Source organism: Ochlerotatus camptorhynchus, unplaced genomic scaffold (genome assembly GCF_037179485.1).
Source record: "Ochlerotatus camptorhynchus isolate MF236.1 unplaced genomic scaffold, CSIRO-AGI_Acam_v1.1 ptg000078l, whole genome shotgun sequence".
Taxonomy (NCBI): domain Eukaryota; kingdom Metazoa; phylum Arthropoda; class Insecta; order Diptera; family Culicidae; genus Ochlerotatus; species Ochlerotatus camptorhynchus.
Genome location: NW_027040568.1, coordinates 4,930,669 through 4,950,805, shown reverse-complemented (window position 1 = coordinate 4,950,805; position 20,137 = coordinate 4,930,669). Strand labels below are relative to the sequence as shown.

The 20,137-nt window shown below is 37.5% G+C and overlaps 2 protein-coding genes across 2 annotated transcripts in view; one reads left to right on the top strand and one right to left on the bottom strand.

Moving 5' to 3' along the window:
- The window catches only part of Prip (prip), a 42,463-nt gene extending 24,272 nt beyond the window's left edge, over positions 1-18,191 (top strand). Inside the window, exons 4-7 of the mRNA XM_065217720.1 lie at positions 16,235-16,378; positions 16,444-16,734; positions 16,806-16,934; positions 17,212-18,191. Of these exons, the coding sequence (XP_065073792.1) occupies positions 16,235-16,378; positions 16,444-16,734; positions 16,806-16,934; positions 17,212-17,247 (600 nt within the window). The 3' untranslated portion in view covers positions 17,248-18,191. The remainder of the gene's footprint in view (positions 1-16,234; positions 16,379-16,443; positions 16,735-16,805; positions 16,935-17,211) is intronic.
- LOC135697855 (galectin-8-like) lies at positions 7,715-9,463 on the bottom strand. The gene has a single exon (XM_065217714.1). It carries the CDS (start codon positions 9,186-9,188, stop codon positions 7,977-7,979), a length of 1,212 nt encoding a protein of 403 aa, XP_065073786.1. The 5' UTR covers positions 9,189-9,463; the 3' UTR covers positions 7,715-7,976.
- Positions 18,192-20,137: the final 1,946 nt, after the last annotated feature.

Genomic DNA, 20,137 nt, shown 5'->3' with positions numbered 1-20,137 from the left:
TTATTTTGTTGGACATTTGTTCTAAAGTCTCAACATTCGAAATTCTATGTACCTCAGTAGTACTGTACCAGGGAGGCAACTTCAAAATCATCTTCAGAACTTTGTTCTGAATCCTTTGAAGTGCTTTTTTCCTGGTAGTGCAATAACAAGATCATATTGGCACAGCGTAAAGCATGGCCGGTCTAAACACTTGTTTAAATATTAGAAGTTTATTCGTCAGGCAAAGTTTGGATTTACTGTTTATAAGAGGATACAAACATTTTATATATTTGTTACATTTGGCTTGAATGCCCTCAATGTGATCTTTAAAAGTTAATTTATGGTCAAGTATTAATCCAAGATCACTTGGTTTGACCAGGAAATTGGAGCTCCGTTCATAGTGACTATGTGACTACTACTAAGTTTCAAAAACGAAGCTCTAGGCTTATGTGGAAATATTATAAGTTGAGTTTTGGAAGCGTTGGGATAAATCTTCCATTTTTGTAAATAAGAAGAGAAAATATCTAAACTTTTCTGCAGTCTGCTGCAAATAACACGAAGACTTCTTCCTTTAGCGGAAATGCCTGTGTCATCAGCGAACAAAGATTTGTGGCAACCCTGAGGCAAATCAGGTAGGTCCGAAGTGAAAATGTTATACAATATAGGCCCAAGAATGTTACCCTGAGGAACTCCTGCTCTAACAGATAGTCGATTAGATTTGGAATTTTGATAATTTCTCTTTTGAACTAATTTCATAATATAAAGTGGAAAATTAAACTTTTTCAATTTAGCAATCAAACCTTCATGCCAAACACTGTCGAATGCTTTTTCTTGAGTGGCCTTCAGATTTATTTTAACGAATTAAATTGGTAACTCTTAAGAGTTGATGAGTAGTTGAATGCCCATGGCGAAATCCAAACTGCTCATCTGCAAAAATTGAGTTCGTATTGATGTGTAGCATCATTCTATTCAAAATTATCTGTTCAAAAAGTTTACTTATTGAAGAAAGCAAACTTATTGGGTGGTAGCTTGAAGCTTCAGCTGAATTTTTATCCGGCTTCAAAATTGGAACAACTTTTGCATTTTTCCATTTATCAGGAAAGTATGCCAAATGGAAACATCTGTTAAATAATTTTACCAAGAAAGACAAGGTACTCTCTGGGAGTTTTTTGATGAGGATATAGAAAATTCCATCATCACCTGGAGCTTTCATATTTTGAAACTTTTTAGTTATAGACCTTACTTCGTCCAAATCAGACCCCCAGGAATCATCAAAAATATTTTCCCGAGAGAAAATATTCAGAAAATCCCGAGCATCCTGATTCTCAATAGGACTAGTAAGATCCAAACTGAAATTATGGGAACTCTCGAATTGCTTAGCAAGTTTCTGACCTTTTTCAAATTTGTGATCAAAATTTTATCACCTTCTTTAAGCGCTGGAATTGGCTTTTGAGGTTTTTTCAAAATTTTTGTGAGTTTCGAAAAGGGTTTGGAACTCGGGTCTAATTTAGAAACATTATTTTCAAAAGTTTTGTTCCTCAGGGCAGAGAATCGTTTTTTAATTTGTTTTTGCAAATCCCGCCAGATAACTTTCATGGCAGGATCGCGTGTTCTTTGATATTGTCTCCAACGGACATTTTTAAGACGGATCAAGAGCTGAAGATCGTCGTCTATTATAATTGTATCGAATTTAACCTCGCATTTTGGTACTGAGGCAGCTCTTGTTTCAACTATAAAAAGACTATACGGTCAAAATTTGGTCAAGGGAAAACGCGTGTAAATCGGTGAAATCGTTTATTTAAAAAATCAAATTAAATTTCTTTTTCAAGTTCAATTAGTATAAAATTCAGGAAAAATATTCAGTTAGGCTTCCGCTTTTCCAAATCCGAATTGCCGGGCCTTACGCTTGACCCCTGCTATCAGATTTTGTACAGCCACCTTGTCCACCTTCTTCGCCACAGAAAGCCAGTTTGCCTTGAACTGCTGCTCGCCCTTAGCAGTTTTTTTTTTTGGTCTTCTTTAGGTTCCGCTTGACAATAGCCCAGTATTTCTCAATTGGGCGGAGCTCTGGCGTGTTGGGAGGGTTCTAGTCCTTGGGAACCACCTGCACGTTGTTGGCGACGTACCACTCCATGGCCTTTTTACCGTAATGGCAAGATGCCAAATCCGGCCAAAACAGTACGGAACAACCGTGTTTCTTCAGGAAAGGCAGCAGACGTTTATTCAAACACTCTTTCACGTAAATTTCTTGGTTGACAGTCCCGGAAGCTATGAAAATGCTGCTTTTCAAGCCCCAGGTACAGATGGCTTGCCAAACCAGATATTTCTTTGCGAACTTTGACAGTTTCATGTGCTTGAAAACATCTGCTACCTTTCCCCTTCCTTTTGCCGTATAAAACTCCTGTCCCGGAAGCTGCTTGTAGTCGGCTTTGACGTAGGTTTCGTCGTCCATTACCACGCAGTCAAACTTCGTCAGCATCGTCGTGTACAGCCTCCGGGATCGCGCTTTGGCCGTCGTATTTTGTTTATCATCGCGATTTGGAGTCACTACCTTCTTGTAAGTCGATAGTCCGGCTCGTTTTTTGGCTCGATGCACGGTTGTAGACGATACACCCAGCTTATTTGCGGCATCTCGGAGTGAGAGGTTAGGGTTTCGCTTGAAACTACCGGCAACTCTCTTTGTCGTCTCAGCGGCTTCCGGTTTTCGATTTCCCCCCGATCCAGACTTCCTGGCTGTCGACAAACGTTCCCCAAACACTTTAATTACATTTGTAACGGTTGATTTGGCAACTTTTAGCGATTTTGCCAACTTTGCGTGCGAGTAGCTCGGATTTTCGCGATGCGCGAGCAAAATTTTGATACGCTGCTCTTGCTTGGACGGCATTTTGACAACTGAAGAGTGAATTCCAAAATCAAAATAGGAGCAACATTCTACACACACACCTTCAAAATGAGGGGTGTTCAGGTTTTTTAAATGCAAAATTGAAAGAAATACGTCAAGTTGATATTGACCAAATTTTGACCGTATCACCCTTTAGAAGTAGTCAGAGATTCAAAAGCATAATTAATTTCATCTTTGGTTTGCAAAGGAATGTTTGGATCGAAGTTATATTCCATAAATGTTCGATATTGCTCTCAATCAGCTCTATGGTAATTGAAAATAGAGCTGTTGGGATTAGAAATTATTTCTTGGGATATTTCAAAAGTTACCGGAAGGTGATCAGAACCGAAGTCAGCATGGGTAACCAATTGGCTACAAAGTTGACATGAATCAGTTAAGACCAAATCAATAGTGGAGGGATATCTTGCAGAAGAAAAGCATGTTGGGCTGTTTGGATATTGAATAGTGTAATAACCTGCAGAACAATCATCAAACAGAATATTACCATTGGAATTGCTTTGAGCATTATTCCATGAGCGGTGTTTTGCATTAAAATCATAAATAATAAAGAATTTAGACCTATGACGGGTAAGTTTCTGGAGGTCACCCTTGAGAAAATTCCTTTGCTGGCCTACGCATTGGAATGGCAAATAGGCAGCTATAAACGTAAGTTGTCCAAATTTTGTTTCAACAGAAACTCCCAAAGTTTCAAAAACTTTGGTTTCAAATGAAGAAAGAATTTTATGTTTGATTCGTCTATGAACAATGATGGCAACGCCACCACAGGGTCCATCAAGACGATCATTTCTATAAATTAAATAATTTGAGTCCTTCTTAACCTTATGGTCAGGTGTAAGGAACGTTTCAGTAAAAATCTTCTTTCATTTCTCGCATCTACTTACATCGCACATCATCTTTTTGCAGGAAAGCTCCAGAATCGTCATCAATCCTCTTTCTATCTACTCAGCGTACGCGCAGCTAGCCACAGCAAACCACAATCTTTCATGCATCGTACGCAGTTCGAAAAAGTAGTGTAAATTTCTGTCACTATGATGCACATGAATGGAGCGTCACATATTATACAAATTTACATTATAGATCGTGTAAATTTATGAGTCATTTAATGAAATATTCTAAATATTGTATGCAACCATCCATCTTTGTAGGCAATATTTCTTGCAAGCTGCTAGTTTACGTAAAAAAGAAGTTTACATGTTTCAATTTTAGCATGCATGGATATTTACATCACCATTAAAATTCATAATTTCAGTGCCAACATTTCAAAGGGGCGTAATTGCTTTTGTAAACAATGACTTTAGCCGTCAATTTCTCGCTAACGAAATCTTACCTCTCCAAAATTACAATACTAGCTGGTAGAGAAAACAGTCCTCTACCTGGTGGTGTCATTATTTTTCATGAGTGAGCTTTTATTCGCGAGAAATCAACGGCTAAAGCCATTGTTTACAAATGCAATTACGCCCCTTTGAAATGTTGACACTGATTTTTTGGTGTGTAGTTTGAGTCGTCCCCCTCGATTTAAACCAAAAATATATATGTTTATGCAATAAAAATATGAATATTTCAAAGCAAATTAAAAACATGATTTGAACAAAAATATGTATGTTTGAATTAAATTCAAAATAATGTTTATTTCAACAATAAACAATCTGGGTAAACAATTTTTAGCGTTTCCTTGTTATCCTTCTTGTTTACATTCGGCAAACTCAACCGAAAACGGCCTGCAAGCGGCGAAACCGAAGTGGAAGGTCCGGAAACTCACGCAAGCAAATGTTCAAAGCTCGACAAAACCGGTGGAACCCCACAATATCAACGTCATTCCGTCGTTTCTGATGCCGATCCCCATATCATCCTCAACCCCCACTCGACGTCGAAAGAAAAACAGATCATCCCCCAACACCAATCGTAGAAAGAGGCCGATATGAGGACTAGCGTCAGAAACGACAAAACGTATTAGCGTCGTTTTCACAAAGTTTCACCGGTTTTACTGAACTGAAACCCCTGGAAACCCACCCCTATGGTCCCCCGGATCTCGGACCCAGATCCCAACAACCATAGATCACCCTTAATCGCACCGAAAAATATCAGGAATTTAGATGCCCTGTCTGCAGCTTTCCACGAGGCTTTCCATATATTTGCTATCCATTTTAAATATGTTTGTTTATTTTAAACATGAAAAGCATGTTAAAAAAAACATATTTATTTTTGATTACATATAGTTGTCAAATCAAACAAAAATATTCACGTTTATTTTCAACACGAATATTTTTTAAAATAAACGTAACATTATTTTTGGTCAAACATTATTATCAATGGCTTCAAACATGGAATACATTTGAAATCAACCTATACGGATAGAAATCTCCTTATACCTTTTGGCAAATTTCTATTGCTGATTATTCATAAAATGTATAAGTCAACTAATAAGCAGACGCCTTGAAAAAAGTTAATGAAGATGATGTGTCAAATGAAATGTATAAGCGGTCCCACATACACAGCAAAAAAAGTTGTTGAATATTACATCGAAACTGATGCAACCAGGTCAATCCATCGGTTGTGTAATATCACATTGTACGATGTACATCGATTTTGCGAACAAAATTACATCCATTGATGTAATATTGTATCTGCTTTTTGCTATTACATCATTATTTCATACATCAGCTTGAATTACGTTGATCGATATTACATTTTTTTTTGCTGTGTACCTTTTATGCATTTTTATAGGACCTATGTGGTTTGTCTTATGAAATGTATAAGGCTGATGTTTTGGCAAAAATATATAAGTGAAACACATGAATAAAATGTGGCCAGAACAAACTGAGTTTACGTTTAAATTTGAGGTAAATTTATGTATATATATTTTTTCCTTTGATTTGTTTTCCGTCGATCTTGTTTTCCGTGCTGAGCACCAATGCTACCGACGCCAGGAAGGCAGCTCCCACACCTGGACCCTACCTATCGACCCATCAACTCATGAACCGGGGACCAACGGCTTTACTTCCCTTACTTACGAAGGAAGGCGTGATCAGAGATGTTATGCCTCAGAACATCCCGGCGGCGCTGACTGTGATTGAAACCCAGGCCTGCTGGGGTGAGAGGTAATCACGCTTACCACTACACCACCGACGCCGCTAATTTATATTTTTGTTTCGGCGGTAAATTTTTCTAGAACAGTCGCATCGAATTCAGATCTGAACGTACGGTAGCAAGCGGTAGTAAAGCACACAAAGCAACAGTCAATTCAGAAACTTACAAACCAACTGTCACCCCAGGCCTGCTGGGGTGAGAGGTAATCACGCTTACCACTACACCACCGACGCCGCTAATTTATATTTTTGTTTCGGCGGTAAATTTTTCTAGAACAGTCGCATCGAATTCAGATCTGAACGTACGGTAGCAAGCGGTAGTAAAGCACACAAAGCAACAGTCAATTCAGAAACTTACAAACCAACTGTCGCGAGAAGGCTGTACTTAAAGATATTGAATTGACCACTTTGTCAAGCAGTTTTGGCGTAACTTTCTACCAGCGATTTCACAAAACTGGAACAACTAATTTCAATTTTTTTATGAAACGCACAATGTTGGCTACTTTTCTCGAGGTTCTAGAAGAAAAAATCTCAAAATAATGTTTTATTTCAAAGCTCGAGAGGTAGTAAACGTCATTAAGTGCTCGAATAAAATGGTTAATTGTTTCAATTTTGAAATGTCGTCTCTTTATAAATTAACCACTTCATTCGAGCAGATAAAATGACGTTTACTACCACTCGAACTTTGAAATGAAACATTATTTTGAGATTTTTTCTTCTAGAACCTCGAGGAAAGTAGCCAACATTTGTGCGTTTCATAAAAAAATAGAAATTAGTTGGTCCAATTTTGTGAAATCGCTGGTAGAAAGTCACGCCAAAACTGCTTGACAAAGTGGTCAATTAAGGCTCTTTAACTGTAGGTACTATTTGGAAGCCTGCACCCTGCTCCCTGGCGTCGGTAGCATTGGTGCTCAGTACACGGCCAATCATACCAACTCAGTGACTGAGAATAATTGATTCAGATTATTTTCTTTCCATACGAAATTTACTCAGATTTGGAAAAAAAAACTGCAGTTTTTTTTCCAAATCTGAGTAAATTTCGTATGAAAAGAAAATTCTCTGAGTCAATTATTCTCAGTCACTGAGTTGGTATGATTGGCCGTGTACGGAAAAAAAATCAAGGAAAAGAAACATCACAGCGAATGAGAACAACCCAAATTTGAGTTTAATTCACTCATAATCGCCAAAAGTGAAGGTTGTTGGAACTCAGCGATGAGTAAATTTGTCTCATGGTTTCCTGTGAAAACTTAAAAAATCTGCCGGAAAATGAGGAAATTGACGAAAATGTTATTCAGTCTCGGAGTAGTACCAATAGACAGAGTGAATCCAATCTTTACTTTTCTCAAATTCCGGAATTTTTCCCTAGAAAATCCTGGAAAAACCTGGGAAAACATGAGGCAAATTTACTCATCGCTGAGTTCCTGCACTTTTGGCGATTATGAGTGAACTAAACTCAAATTTGGGTCGTTCTCATTCGCCGTGCGGCCGTGCAAGTGTTGAAGTCTACGTAATTATTGATGTCTACATCTAGGCGCGTTCAGTACCCGCAACATTTTGAGGAATTTGAATAAATTCTTTGTATCATGACCCAAACCGGAATGAACTAATAGCAAAAACAGCGCGATTCATACCACTATCATTCCAGGAACATGTTTCTTTATATGACACTGCTGAACAATCAATCAAAGGCTGAACAGAGACAACCACTTGATAAGGCTTCTCAAGATAGTAAAAAAACATGCATTGGTTCTTTTTGCGCAGCAAGTTATCTATATTATTCTTCTTTGTAGCACATACAATTTATATTAGGTTATCAATTAACAATACAATGTTTTGCGAACATAAAATTTAAACACAATGATTTTTACACCGGCTTAGGATGAATACACCTGCAATATAGGAAAGGTAACTCACTAGTAAACAGATTGTATTCAATGTTATTGTTCGGGTTAAATCCTTAAATAAGTTCTAGAACGACGACGGATTGCCAATGGGATTCTATATTAACATTAATAAGCCGATTCCAACGTTACATCGAAAACCTTTATATCACCTTGTATGTAGACCGTTTCAACGAGTTTGGGGTTTTCCCTAAATATGAATTCAGCAATTAATTTTTCATTCAAATAGACCTGATAGCTAACGTCAGTGCATGCAATGTTCAGGTGGAAAGCTTGCCCAGGCATAAAATCAGTCAGATTCTCTGAGCGCTCCTCGCGATCCCATTTTCCGTTGAGCCAGGAATTGCGACAGATCACGTGTTTTCCGCCGACATTTCCGAATCGTGGATTCAGGTGAAAGAGGATGCTCGGATGAGGCCACACGAAATGATTGCTTTGGAGATTAACGTAGAAGGAATGTGGTAGCAGTTTAATACGACCTCGTATATGTAAATTCTTTCCATTCGTAAATGGTTCTGCCAGACGACCAGTGAAAGGCATAATTTTATAGTTCGAGTCGGAGATTTCCGGAAAAGCAAAGTTTTCCTTTGAGATTTGCTTTATTTCTTCTAGAACGATGTCCGGATAGCAGTCAACGTAAAGCTGCTCGACGTTCACATCCTTGACATCCCCTTTGACTTCCAGAGCGCAAATTTTCTTATAAGGCAGTCTATGTTTGAACGTATTACAGTGTCGACCATTGACGCACATGAGAAATTCCTTATCGGTAACTAAAATTTGAACTTTGAATTTCTGTCCTCGGTGCAGATTGAATGACAATGGGGATGCCACTTCCTCCTTACCCCATACGCCTTTGACACGGCAATTTCGGACGATATAATTCTGCGGTAGCCTCGGATTGAAATGCAGTGCCAAATCCGAGTTCTTCAGCATCAAATTAATGGAAAACCGTTCGCAGGTCAGCAGTATACTCCCACTTATTATAAAGCTCAGTCCTGGTAAAACTTCGGCGATGTTTTCCATCGTGTAGACTACTTCCGTCGAAGAACTTTTGTCCAAACTAATCGACCCCGGAGAAGTCGGTGATTCATGGTAGGCAAAATCACAACTATCCAGCGATTCGGAAGACATTTTGCCAGTTTCCTCCTGTTCGTTGTCGCTACTATATTGGGCGATGTAGTACCGAAATAATTGATCCCGTCGTTTGCACTGTAAATAATCTCTACATTCCACTATGGAACCTCGGGAGCGTATGAATACCTCTGCAATCTCGAACAGGTCGGCACCAACACTGAGCAGCAGATAAGCGAATACTGCCATTTAGTAGTAATAGCCAGTGCTGCGAACAGATCCGTGGGGGAACATCTTGCTAGTACATGCGAATGTATGCACTGTTCATAATAATTATTACGTGCTAGGGGAGCTAATTTACTACCATTTATACAACGGATACTGCACACAATTGAAGTGAATAACATACAAGTGTAAATTGAAACGTGATGTGAATTCCACAATGTTATTATTGTCCGCTAGATACTGGGTCCACTGTGTTGTGTTCAATTAGAGAAATTTGGTCGTGTTAGTTTTGTGCATTTTTCTTTCGTCGCACTCCAAGTAAAACTAAACGTTTGTTTTGTTTTCGCTCTGTTGACGGCTGCATGGTCACTCGTCGTCAGTCAGTGTCAAGGTGACCAGAAGCCACCATAAAATCGTATATTCAGAACGCAGCCAAAAAATCTGTTCAAAATTAATGATGGTTTAAATTGGAAATACCCAGAGGGAGAGATGGGCGGAGAGAATGTTTTGAACCAAATGAACTGTCAAAATCTGAGCCAATCGAACATTCCAATTAGATTTTGGCCGAGGACTTCTTATTCTTAAACGCTGTCCAGACTGGAGAGTTATAACAACAATTAATACGAAACTAACGATTTTAAATTGGCTCACCACTTTAGTACCCTATTGGTCCCAAGCAAACGATTAACGTACCCTATTCTAGTCGAAATTCTAGTACTACGCAATGTTTGTTTTGATTCGCTATGAAAGTTTGACAGATAAAATGAGGGGTTATTGGTTTTTCCTATGTTTCGAGGGGTGAATCGATTAGCTTGGGACCGAAGAGAGTACCAGAGCTGAGCCAAAAAGTTGAGCACGTTATTTCGGGACCTTCTAGTCTTATAGTACGTTCAGACTACAGAGCTATAACATGTTATAGCGCTATCTTGATGGTGGTTTCTGTGTTGCAATTAGTTGACAACCGTTATAACATGTTATAACTCTCCAGTCTGGACAGCGTTCGTTCAGTACGTTCAGACTACAGAGTTATAACAACAATCAATACGAAACTAACGATTTTAAATTGGCTCACCACTTTAGTAGCCTATTGGTCCCAAGCAAACGATTAACGTACCCTATTCTATTTGAAATTCTATTACTACACTATGTTTGTTTTGATTCGCTATGAAAGTTTGACAGATAACATCAGGGGTGTGTGGATTCATGCAGAACATGCAGGGGTGAGTGAAATAGCTTGGGACTGCTTGGGACCGTTGTTCTGGTACTGAGTGAGCCAAAAATAATAATGATTTTCTTCGGGACCCAGTGGTCTTAGAGTTACCTCTATGGTTATAACATGTTATAGCGCTATCTGGATGGTGGTTTATGTGTTGCAATTATTTGACAACCGTTATAACATGTTATAACTCTCCAGTCTGGACAGCGTTTTAAACGAGAGTTATAACATGTTATAACGGTTGTCAAATAAGTGCAACACAGAAACCACCATCAAGATAGCGCTATAACATGTTATAACTCTGTAGTCTGAACGTACTATTAGAGTTACCTCTATGGTTATAACATGTTATAACCATAGAGGTAACTCTAAGGCTAATCGATTCACCCCTCGAAACATAGGAAAAACCAATAACCCCTCATTTTATCTGTCAAACTTTCATAGCGAATCAAAACAAACATTGCGTAGTACTAGAATTTCGACTAGAATAGGGTACGTTAATCGTTTGCTTGGGACCAATAGGCTACTAAAGTGGTGAGCCAATTTTAAATCGTTAGTTTCGTATTGATTGTTGTTATAACGGTTGTCAAATAATTGCAAGACTGAAACCACCATCAAGAAAGCGCTATAATATGTTATAACCATTTATAACTCTGTAGTCTGAACGTACTATTAGTAGAAAAAAAATATTTCACATATTTCGTTAAAAAAGGGGTCTGCTCATAAAATGTGTAAACCCATCAAACGTCAATAGAAGAGTATTTGTTACACATTTTTCAAGTACGGTTTTTACTGCAAAATATGTAAAAAGTAAGGTTGCAAATACTCATTTCAGCTAAAATAATGTTTTTTCGGAATAATAAAACCAACCAAATGGTATGATGGCATGTTTTACTTGTAACTTACAAGAAGAGGTTACAAAGTATGCGTTTAAAACATAAAACCTGTACATTTTGCTTTCTATGAGTCACAATCAGCGATTTTCTGATCGCTGAGTGAGTGAGTGAGTGTGTGAAAAATCGATGATTGTGACTCTCATGAAGTGAAATAAACAGGTTTAAAAATTCATTGCAACCTCTTTTTGTATCCTACTAATTCAAAATATGATCATGGCATCTAATTATTTCATAATTTAAAAAAAAAAACATTGTTTTAGCTAAAATGAGTTTTTGCAACCTTGGTAATCATTTATAGAATTTAAATATAATGGGGCCGTCTCAATGATAAAATAAAGATTGCTCGGATTCAATACTATTTTATTAATAAAATCACAGCCAGACACCGGTCAATGAAAAACTTAGTAGCTATGTAAATAATATAAATCACTTACCCTCTAGCTTGTCCATCGTTGCTCTGTACAGTTTGGACCGTAGTTCCTCCATTATTCATAAGGATAGTAGAGGTAAAAATACTGATACGTAGAGTAAAACCGAATGGCTGAATACGTACAACTGTGAAATCCAGCGGTCCCCTTGTACTGGTTGTTTCCTTAAGTTTGATGGTGAAACTGCATCTTAGATTTGACATGACAGGACAGCTGAGTCTACTAGAGCAATTTACACTACACATTTGTCTGTGCTGAACATCTATCAACGGGGTAAATGATCTCTTGGTGTCTGGTGATTACTCTGATGACCAAAAAACGCGGAATTAGTCCTTGCCAAAGTACAGCCTGGTAAACCACACCGGTATAGGAATTTTCGGTAATGCAACCATCCAGCAGAACCCGGAAAACTACCTTCTTGTCAGCAACTACCAGGCGATCGGATTCAACTTCATCTTCATATTTGGATATTTGGTGTTGGGTCCTGGCTAAAGTAACTGGCTTGGAATAGATGATATTTGAGTGTTAATAATCCTGCTGAATGTGAGCGTTTTAGTGGAATACCTGTATAAAGAGAGAGAAGGATTAATAATCTTAATGTGTTCAAAGTTGGCACTTGGTTTGCCTCGCCTCGCACCGCTCTTTTCACTGATTTGTTCGGACGTCATCTCCTCGGTCGCTTCAATACCAGTCATCTCTGGACCATTTCCTTCAACAGGTCTAAACTGCAACGAACCAAAGATTTATGTCTCCGAATTACCATAACTTTTATGTTAATGCTACTACGATGTATGAAAATCTCAGTTGATTGCTCACATACTGCCGCTAATATCGATACTGTACTATACTGAGCCTACACATCAGAAGTATTTGAGTCCAACCAATTTGCTACCGGGAAACGATCAAAAATTCAACGCAAATTCCGTCCCGCATACGCTCAGGTCTGAATACAACTTTATGCTCACCTTTTTGCATGTCGGCGGACTGCTGGCGAGCTGATTTACTACATAAGCAGCGTTGCCAGGTCATTTTCAGAAATATCTGGATCAGTTAAAATATAAAATCTGGAAAAATCTGGAATGCTCCAAAAAATCCTGTTTTTGATGTGCCGATCTCTCGTAAAAATCGGTCAGTTTGATTATCTGGAATTTATTAGCATTGCTAAAATCATCTAAAAGTTAAGAAAAGTATTGACATAGTGTACCCAAAAATTTTAAGCATCCATTACGTAGCATTTCAAAATTGATTTAAATTTTTGGTAAAATACTGCAGACAATATTTTTAGGATTCTAAAGCAGCAAAGAGTCAAGCAACTTTGATGGGATGATTTTTTTAATTAATAGACGATTTAGTCCCTACTATTTGATGCAGTACCAGAATATGTCTTGAAGATTTTATTAGTTCTTAATAATTCTAATATTACCCTGAGGTTGATCAGACTTGCAATTTAATTCTTGACATCATACAACTCACAACACCCGGTAGACCAGTAGGCAATTTTATTTAAAACTAAAATTTTCCTGGCTGAACAACAACTAACATCGTGGAACTCACACACAGTTTACCTAAACTACGGGTAGCTTCACATGACCATTGCAAAAAAATTTATGTTAAAGAATAATTTTATTATATAACTAAAATGAAAGTCTGAAAGCGTCATTTTTGAAGTTTCAGGATTCTGAAATGATTCTAAATTCTGAAATTTATATTTTCCTGGGTCCCAGAACATGAATTTTTTTGTTAGTCTGAATTTACTTGGAACTCTTCGATCCTTCGTCCTTTTTCAGAGTTCAATTCGAATTATCCTAGAATTCCATCATACTTCTTTTCTGGATTCTCCTAAACTAATCTTGATAATATCCAAACGTTCTCTGATTCCACAATTCCCTCAAACTGTTAATAATGTCGAAGAATTGGTTTAATTTTGTCGCAATTTTTCTCTATGAAATACCCTTAGAACATTCTTAATAATTTCCTTGATACACTCTTCAGAATGACCGTCACATTTTTCTCAGACTTATCCTTTGAACTGCTTTGTAGGTAATGTCAGAATTGTTTTGAAATCTTCTTCAGTATTTGCCCCTCAGTACTTTTTTCCAAAATCGCCTTGAAAATCTCTCAGAAATGGCAAGATTTCTTAAAATTTTATAAAAATGAATCTCCATAGAAAAGTTTGACAGAATTCCATTGAAATTATTCTCACGATTCGTATCAGCATTCTCCTTAAATTTCATCTTTAGAATTTTCTATGATTTCTCTTCCGAATTCTAACTATTTCCTTTCTTCACAAAATCTCCATTGCAATTTAAAAGACAATTGACACCGTCTTCAAACAGATGTTGCACAGACTGCACTATCACTCTTCACTGTAAACTATTTTCAGAATAACTTTAAAATTCTGAAATCTAGGGCAATTCAGAATTCTAAAGTATTTCAGAGTACTGCTAAGGGGCCTCCCTTAGCTCAGTCGGTAAAGGCGTAGCTACAAAGCAAGACCATGCTGGAGGTGACTGGGTTCGATTCCCGGTCCGGTCTAGGAATTTTTCGGGTTGAAAAATTTCTCGACTGCCTGGACATAGAGTATGATTGTACTTGCCACACAATTATACTAATGCAAAAATGGTAGCAGGCATCGAAAGCTCTCAATTAATAAGCTGAAGCGCATCTAGAACACTAAGTTGAGAGCACGCAATAAGCTAACATATGCCATAAGCAATAAGCTTGAAATGCGAAGAGGAAGGAAGAAAGGTAACTCAATATTGACAGGTACTTTAAAAAATGCTAAAAATTATCAGATACCTTTAAAATTCTCCTCAAAAATCTAATTAATTATCCTCAAAAATATTACGAACACACTTTAAAGTCCTGGTGGTTGTCTAGATTCAAAAGCCTTGCTAACTTTCTAAAGTTCGATTTATTGTTTTCAATCCTGAACAGTTTTCGATTTCTCTAAATTCTAAAATTAAGAAAATTTCTCTATATTGAAATTTTGATTTTTATAAATCCAGAATTAAAAAAAAAATAAACAAAAACTCAAAATAAAAAAAAATCCTCGCCCGATATTTTTAAAAGTTTTAAGATTTTTTTCAGCCAATAATCTTTAGAAAATGTCTCAACTTGCATGATTCTGCAACCCATTTCCAACATGTTGTTAAAATCCCTTGTTTGATATTGCAATAATGTAAAACGTTGATGGCCTTTAATAATTAAAGTAGTAAGTTTGACTTTTTATGTTTTGATTATAGGGTCCATCAATTGCAGTGATATTTTTAAAGCAACACATTTTAAAAATCTGGAAAAATCTGGATTATATTTTAAAAATCTGGAAATATACGTGATCTGTCTGTGTATCTGGCAAGACGATAGAAAATCTGGAAAATCCAGATAAATCTGGAACACTGGCAGAAAAGCTTCAGCATCTATAATCGAATGTTTACACTTGTGCTGATTCACATGGTGGTGAGACTGCTTTTTGCAAACGTGTGGTTATTACCATGATGTTAACAGTTGTTCGGTGCTGATTAACATTGGTACCTCAGTTTCTGGCACAAACTCGATCGGATTACACAAACTTTTGTTAATCAGGAATCAGGATTATGAACCAGCATACATATAAACAGGCCATAAGCATGTTATTTCATGAGCAACTGATATTCGTGCTGGTTGGTTGAGCTGGCAGCAGTGCTGAACCAGCACGTATGTAAACCGGGCATAAGCGTCATTAATCTAACGGGGTTTGTTGGTACAAACCGGCTACGAATCGAACACCAGGATTGTTACCCGACATTCTTGTAACATGCTCTACTAAGCGCATCCCTCTAGCTTTTACAACATTCTTAAAACTATGGGTTTGACATAGAGTTGCGTGAATTCGTTGCTTATTCTCATTATAAAGAGATCTATATAGAGCTAGAATAAGGGCCTAACAGGTTTTGTAAACAATAACTTCTCTCGATGATTTCATGGAATTCAGGACACGCCCACGTCAACCAAAATAACCATGTTCTAGATTTATCGTTGGTATTTTGCAATCAAATTCGTATTGGGAGCAGGGCTGGCAAATGTCATTTTCAATGAAAGATCTCACGCGATATTTACAGAGATACTTCTGTCACTATCATTGGATGAGAAAACGATGATAGAGATTTTCTTCAAAATCTCATCGAATTTTTCGTCATGACAGAACGTGACAGTGTTGTGATCATCGTAATTACTAGCTCATTTAATACTATTAAAGTTACTTGTACCGAGGAAATTTTAATAATATATCCACTCTACCGATTACATACAGTAGTTTGCTTAAATTCATCTAAATTAGTTAGAAATGTAGATGTCAAAACCGCATAAGAATTATTCTCATGAGTGCTTGATCATTGAAAAATGACAAGAAAGCTAATGATAGGTAGTTTCGTCTCGTGATAGTGAGAGAACCTGTTTTCTCATCGTGACATGATGGCCGTGATATTTACCAGCTCTGATTGGGAGACATGTGTAAACTTACAGACAACTAATTAACTTGTCATATTTCAGTCCATTGGCCATATTAGCGGTGGCCATATCAACCCAGCGGTAACAGCTGGCCTCCTTGCAGCCGGAAAGGTCAGCATTGTTCGAGCAATCCTGTACATTGTGATCCAATGCGCTGGAGCGGTCGCTGGAACTGCTTCTCTTAAGGTTGGTTTTTGATATCGCACATGCTGTATAACCTAAAATCACCTTTTAACACGATCAACCAATAGGCACTTTTACCGGAAACGTACCAAAATGGTCTTGGCAACACTGGTCTGAAGGAAAACGTTCAGGATATGCAGGGATTAGGAATTGAATTTTTCCTCGGTTTCATCCTGGTGCTGTGCGTCTTTGGCGTTTGCGACGAGAACAAACCCGACTCACGATTTGTGGCACCTTTGGCTATCGGTATGACGGTTACGCTGGGTCATCTCGGTGTCGTCGAGTACACCGGTTCTAGCATGAATCCAGCACGCTCGTTCGGAACAGCATTCATCGGCGACAACTGGGCTAATCACTGGGTAAGTGCTTGCGATAATTTGTAGAAATTTCAACAGTGGAAATGATGCTTTATATTTTTTTGCTACTTCAGATCTATTGGGCCGGTCCTATTATGGGTGGCGTATGTGCAGCTCTTTTGTATTGCCAAGTGTTTAAAGCCCCCAAGTCGGAGGAACTGTCCGCTACGGAACGTTATCGCGTGATAGCCGACGAAAAAGAGGTACGTGAACCGTTGAGATAATGCAGAGATTTAAAAGCTTTACTTTATTTCTAAAATACAACATATACCTAGGCTTACAATACCCACCTTAAGCTGAAGTACATTGACGAAGATGCGTAAAACAGGTATTCAAATGCCTAAAAAAAATACTGGAAATAGTCCAGTGCACTGTTCAATGTCATTAGCTAACATGTTTGCTAACAATAACAACTCAACACGTCACCAACAATCTACTGAGCTGATACATATATTAATCGTTGAATTTGTCTATTTCCAGCTGAAGCGTTTGGATGGAAAACACGATATGGCCTAACCTGTGCGCATTGGAACGTCTGAAATTATTTACGTAGTTCTAGAAATATTCATTCATAGAATATTCGCCGAAAAAGCGTATTAACGTATTTTTACAATCTGATAACAGCCAAAATAAACAGTGAGTTAAGCGGTCAGCTTAAGAAGTATTTATAAGGAAACAAAAAGTGCCACGAATAAATAAAATTATTGCGAATAATTTTACGAATCAAGTATAGAAGAATATTGAGTTTATTAAGTATATCTTATTTTATTTTTGTGATTTGGTTAAATTTTTCTATATGTAGCATAACTAGGATCGATTCGAAAAATGTCATTAAGCATCACAACATCCTTGATATAATATACTCTGGTAATTAAACGATCATTAATGAATTGCCAGCAAGAAGTCCTGCAAGTTAATGTGAAAGTTGATAGAATCCACAAATGGCCGCTGTTTTAGCCCGTTATCTAAAGAAGGGAATATTTTGGGGAAGGAAAATTTCTTCTTTCGTCTACATATATCAAAAGCAGATGAAAACTTTTGAATTGATCAAGGGATTGCAGGAGAGCAAGGAATTTACCATTTTGTGGCCTGTAAGATTACATTGTTTTGTGGGGTGCATCGATTAGCTTGGGACCGAAGAAGGTACCAGAGCTGAGCAAAAAAGTTGAGCACGTTTCTTCGGGACCTTCTGGTCTTAGAGTTACCACTATGCTAACACCCTCTATCATCCACATCATTATCATTGTCATATTTGCTCATTTTTCTATGCGTTACTTCCACCTTCGCTCGAGTGCAGCGCTGCTATATCTGTCGCTTGGATTCTGGCAGAGTTGCCAGTCTTCTTGATTTGATGTCTTTGCTCAAAGCTAAGATTTAGCCTAAGAATGTGCGAGAATCAGAAGTTATAGACCAACAAAGATCAAATGCTTGTATTTTTTAAATTTACATTCTTTTTTTTTATTTTTTAACAGTATTTTTTCAAAAAAAAAATCAAAAACCGTTATGTATTTGGAAAGCTTATTTAATTACCTTTCTAACGATACTAAATGACCTTGTATTTTCTTTGCTTATAATTGTAATTGTAATTGTTCAGTGTATAGGCTGTGTCAAACACTAAGTTGGCTTATCTAGGGACTAACCCCCTAGTCTATACACCTATTGTCCTTCCCGTTGCACTCATCAGCTTGTGCGATACTCTAGACACACATGGGTGATCGTATCCGGGTCCTCCCCTGGGTAGGCTCGTGTCCGTCCATGTTCTGGTACATTAACTTATATCTATGCATGGTAATTATACTTTACAACTCAGCTTTTGATTATAAATGTCGATAATGCTGAACCTATATGAAGGTTAGTGATTATTATTATCAATTCTTATCATACTTACCAGTTCCGTCCAGTATAAATTGGCTGTCTCCAACCGGCGTGATCCTTTCTTACTGCTTACTCTCTTCTTTTCTTGTTCACGCTTTCTCACTATTTTTCCTTTCTATTGAGCATCTGGCTGTGTTCCCATTTGTTCTCAGGCAGGTAATATTGGTACATGAGAGGAATAAAGAAATAGAACAAGTGTGAGCCGCATGCGTTGGTTAGTCGTCACAACACCATAGTTCCCTATTTTATTTGTCCCTATTCAGCTCTCAGATCGCCCCTCCCTCCAAACTATTGTGGATGAGAAAAAGAACCCATATTTGGTAACCTCTAGCGAGCTGCAATGCATAAGATATGAATAACAAACTAATCTAAAACGGGACTCAAACATATAACATTTTCTAAGACTGATCATGATTAATATAATGTAGTATGAATAATGAGAATTGTATGAAGAAAAGACGATCCCAAAAGAAAGTCCCCTAGCAATAACTATTACTCTGTGCTAATATGAGTTATTTCAAAATGGGAATCCATACTCAGAAACTATACCCAACCTCAACAAACTGTTCCGAAATCAGAACAGCTAAACTACGCGGTAAGATTTTGGCATTTCTATTTGATTGTATAAAGCTACTTTATATCGAGCTCTTTTCAATAATTTCAACATGTGAATAGTGCAGAACAAGTTTAAAATTGTTCTAGAGCCAAATTGGTTTTGAAGGAAGGTCAAACTTCAACCGAACAGCTCAGCCGCTCTGAACCCTATGAAAATTATGCTTTCCCAATATGGTACATTCTCTCGCTATAAACCTGTCATTTCTAGCCTGTCTGAACTATTTAATAAATGGAAACCATAACATGGGTTTACGCTCCCCCTAAGTGGGCCCTCCGCATCCTATCTCTGTCTTATCTGAAATACCAAATGCCAATGGTTTGAATGTATCAATATATAAATTGAAAATGACGTTCAATCAAATAAACCCATACCCAACTCATTTGGCCAGGCGTCGGAATCGTCCAGTGGGCAGTGCGCTCTACACTCCAAGTTCCCTTTCTTTCAAATTCGCCCCAAATTTGATATTTTACCCCTTTGAGTGTTGATTAATCACAATGAAACATTGTGACAGAGCACGGACTTGAGGTTTATTAAATAATCTAGGTCCTATTTAGGATTATATCTGAAAAATCCAAATCTGGCCAACGCCCACCAGTTTATTTGCTAATAATTGTCCAAAATTAATTTGCGTAAGAGCATGTTTTCACTATTTTTACTTTGACTTTGACAATCAATATCTCACGGACTGCAACTGTTAGAGGGTTGACATTTTTGGTTTCTTTTGTTGTGTTTACTATTGAGAGGAAACTTTGAGAAAAGGATCGGTGAGAGTCGGTTTTTCAAGTTTTGTCCGCCAGAAATCCTATACTGCAGCCGAGTTATTAAAAAAACAACCATGTCACCACAACTAAATCATAGATTTCAATAATTACCTATTTGGACATATTTGATTTTGATTTTGCGAAACAGAAGGGG

Excerpts from the sequence above, each read along its gene's own strand:
- LOC135697855 (XM_065217714.1), bottom strand. The coding sequence starts at position 9,188 with ATGGCAGTATTCGCTTATCTGCTGCTCAGTGTTGGTGCCGACCTGTTC.